Source organism: Morone saxatilis, unplaced genomic scaffold (genome assembly GCF_004916995.1).
Source record: "Morone saxatilis isolate NCDOM2014 unplaced genomic scaffold, NCSU_SB_2.0 Contig10, whole genome shotgun sequence".
In the NCBI taxonomy this organism is placed as follows: domain Eukaryota; kingdom Metazoa; phylum Chordata; class Actinopteri; family Moronidae; genus Morone; species Morone saxatilis.
In genome coordinates, this window is record NW_023339652.1 from 9,330,926 (window position 1) to 9,334,837 (window position 3,912).

The 3,912-nt window shown below is 38.8% G+C and overlaps 1 protein-coding gene across 1 annotated transcript in view; it reads left to right on the forward strand.

Annotated features, from left to right (window-relative positions):
* The window catches only part of LOC118337106 (ELKS/Rab6-interacting/CAST family member 1-like), a gene marked incomplete at its 5' end in the record, with an annotated part of 101,901 nt that extends 99,193 nt beyond the window's left edge, over positions 1 to 2,708 (forward strand). The window contains 1 exon segment of the mRNA XM_035673973.1: positions 567 to 2,708. Within this exon segment, the coding sequence (XP_035529866.1) occupies positions 567 to 704 (138 nt within the window).
* Between the last annotated feature and the right edge of the window lie 1,204 nt (positions 2,709 to 3,912).

Below are 3,912 nucleotides of genomic sequence, written 5' to 3' on the forward strand. Positions count from 1 at the left end.
TCTTTCTGCCTGTTGTGCTTAATTTAAAATAGATTCATTTAAAAACTCTTATATATTTCCTTTATGTCCCTTCTCCGTCTTGCTTCTCATAGTAACGTGGAATTTAATGGAACAGTTGTACATTTTGGGGAATAAGCTTAATTGCTTTTTTCCAAAGAGTTTGATTCTAAGATTGATACCACTCTGTTCATTGACTATGAATCCACAGCCAGTTGCCAGTTAGCTTAGCTTAGCATAAAACTGGAAACTGGGGAAAGCCGGGATCTGTGCAAAGGTAAATTTGTGTCACAGCAATTTTAAAATCTCACTAGGTTCCCATGATATTGTGTTTTTTTAATCACAATAATAATATAACTTGTTAATTTGTGAGCTTTAATATGGTATGCAGTTTTTGTTACCTTTGGCCAGGCTAGCTGTTTTTCTCTCTTTCCAGTCTTTATGCTAAGCTAACCAGCTTCTGGCTTCAGCTTCATACTAACCATACAGACATTAGAAGCTGTTTCACAAGATATCTGTGCACAAAACGTCTAAAATCTCCACCCTCTGTGTCTTTCTCTCTCTCTCAGTTGGAGGCGGAGTTAGCACTGTGCGAGAGTGAGGGGGCGGAGCTCCAGGAGTACGCCAATCAGGTCCTGCAGCAGATCGCCGACCGATGCCCCGACATTTTGGAACAAGTCGTCAACGCTCTGGAGGACAGCAGCTGACACATGAACGCACACACCCTGACAGAAACATAAAGCTGACGCACATTCATGATTTAGCACACAGAGTCGGAAAGCAAGCAAACATTTAACACTGAGTCACACACACAGGAACAGAAGTCTCCAGAAAGCCCCCAGACACTCAAATAAAATCACAGTGTTGGACATGAGGATGAAGGCTTTCTCTTCCGCCGTCACTCATCTCATTATTACAGACAGAAAAGGGGATCTACAAAAAAAAATTACTGAAAAATATTCTTCCATTGTGTCTTTAGTCACTATCATTTGTGCCAGCTGAGGGAAATATTATTCATTTTTCAGTTCAAAGTGCTTCATTGGCATGCAAATTAATTGGAAATAGTTGATGTTTGTTGAGACGTTAAACACATATTTTCCTAACTACTCTGAAACAGAAGGAGCCTTCATTGCACTTGCCATCTGTGACACTTTGCAGCGGCCATCTTGTGTCCTTCCAGGCAATCAGCAGTTGGATTTGCAATCATGACTTGATGTATTTTATAGAGGGAAAAAGATTTTCAAACTGTATAAAAAGGGTGAGAGTGGGCTGAGGTTGCCAGGTTGTTTCTGATGCCAGACTTACACGCTGTTACCACATTGTGATTTGATTGGTTCAGATACAAAAGTGTGTTTATTTCAGCTGCCTTTGATTCTTTACATCATTTGCTGCTATCTTTTAAACTTTAAGTTACTATTTTTTCTTCCAATTCTTTTTTTTGTCTGATATGTGATGAAACGTCCCAACTTGTATTGTCTTTCAGCGGTTATCTCTGCGTAGTTGTGTAAATTGTATAGAGAGAATTTAATTAACCGAAACACAGCTTTCATCAGGGGAACATGACGCTTTCATCCATTTTTTTCCATGATTGATGAAAGGCAAAAACTACAATAAATCTCGCAATACTCCCTTTATTAAAAAACACCAGTGTGGATGTTTCAGTTATGGTGTCCATGCTGAAACCAGTTCCCTCACTTGCCCTTTTGTGACAATCCCTTTAGAGTTAACATGTTTCCCTTACTGAAACATCTTTTGTTTCTGTTTTTTTTCCCTTGGGAGGGAGGGAATATAAAATAATTGCTCTATATTTTTTTGCTTTTGGTAATATATATAAAAAGACTAATCTTGTTTCATTGAAAATATTGTCATGTATGGGTTGGTATGTTACATAATGTGTCAAAATCTTTTTTTTTTTTTTGTGATTTGCAAGTAACCACAGATTTGTTCCATAAGCAGGAGACTGTTATTGGGAACGTATATTGTACCTACATGAGGTTCTGTGTCCACTGGGAACATTTTCTACAAATCAGTTCCTTGTCCTTGTTGTTTACAGTGGAAATGACACATGACGCATGTTTCCCCATAGCGCTGGCAGCCTTAGCATGATTTTTACGCTTACAACACTGAGCACTAGAGGTTCAAATTGTTGCAACTACAATCAAAAGCTCCTTTAATGGGTTTCTTTTTTTCAGTCTTGTACTGTAGTGAGTGCTGAAGCCATGACTGGCGCTGCCCACATGAGACTCCCGCTGCTCCCTATAAAGACATACCTGGTGGACACAAAGCCTAAATATGGGGATTTACACTGAACACTCACATCTTATTTTACACCATCATAAGGCTTTCTCAACAGGCCCAAAAAAAAAGGTTTAACTTTCAGTCCCTAAGCTGTGTATTAAAAAAAGCTCCAAGCCATTTGGGTGTAAATGAGGAGTTTCATTCCAAAACATTACCGGTTTGAAATTGTTGAAATTGCTCACAAGCTTTAATGATGATGAAGAGTTTGTGTAACATTTGTCAAATGGTTCTTATTTTGGAATGAAACTCCGTCCGATATGAGCTTGTGTTGTAAATCCAGTATTTTGTTGTCTGTTTTTTACTGATAATGTTTGTCATTGGGAATGGTGATGGTGATGGGACTCACCATGACTTTTGCTGTGGATTGAAAAAATCGGAATCAGAGAATGGAATAAAATATGGATTTATCTTTATTTTGTTGTCAGTCATTTCATCTGTCTCATTAAAAGCTGATATTTGACAGGTTAGAGCTGTGGCAGCGGTTCCCTACTTTTTGGATTTGGACCCCTTAAAATGGAGCAACCTTTTTGAATATTTAAAGGCTGGTGAAAGTATCCAGAATTTCACACAAAAAATAAACATTTTGTGGCAAGGACTGATTTGTGATTAGACCACTGAGCATAAATGATAAAGATGGACTTTGAAACATCTTTCCTTTTGTTTAATTTCCCTGCTTTCTCTGACCTCTCCTTCCCCTCCTTTCCTTCACTCTCTCTATCTTCCCCTTTCACACGCAGACTAAACTGTGCTTCTTATCTTGTCACCAATGGTTTATTTTCCTATCCACCCTCAATAATGACATTATTCCGTACACCAGGCCTCATCCTGTTCCAGTTCTTTACCACACACACAGCCCAGCCACACCATTACTATTGTCTTAAATGTCCAACAACTCATTCAAAAATGTTTCTAACAGCCTAGACTCAAGTCGGATTAATAGTGACATATTCAGATCATTAACTGCAGTAAAAGTAGCACACTGTGAGCATATTTCACTACAAGTAAAAGTCCAGCATTTAAAACCTTACTTAAACGTACTACAAGCAGTTTTTAACTGGTTATGAAACAGTCTCAATTTAATTCTGATGCCTCTATATGACCCACATAAACAAACCAACAAAGACCCTCAGCGAGAAGATTGACTGGTTCTATATATTTATTCTTAATGCCAGCCACTGTGTCGGATTTGGTCAGATTCACCTTTAAATCAATGAAATGAGGCGGTGGAAACACTACCACTTTTGTCCACAGGGGCCGCCAGAATTAAGTACTCTATATACTGCATAATTTTGTATATAAACTTTTGGTGTTGGGTCTGAGGAGTCAACCCAGGAAACCACTGACCTTCTGAGTGTTCATCCCATGAGAGTTAATGCAGCCCCGAAATCGGATTTAAAGAGTTAATTCTGGTCTCCAAAAAGAGGAATGGGATTGAATCCTTCTCCTGACACATTTTATCACACTAGTATAATGACATACTGTGGCCAAATTTAATCTATAAACTTTTGGTGTTGGGTCTGAGGAATCAAAGCCTCCGACCTTCTGAGTGTTCAGCCCACGCAGCTCCGAAATCGGAAGCATTTTTTCCTTTGGTGTAGCCCGGCTAGCTCAGTCGGT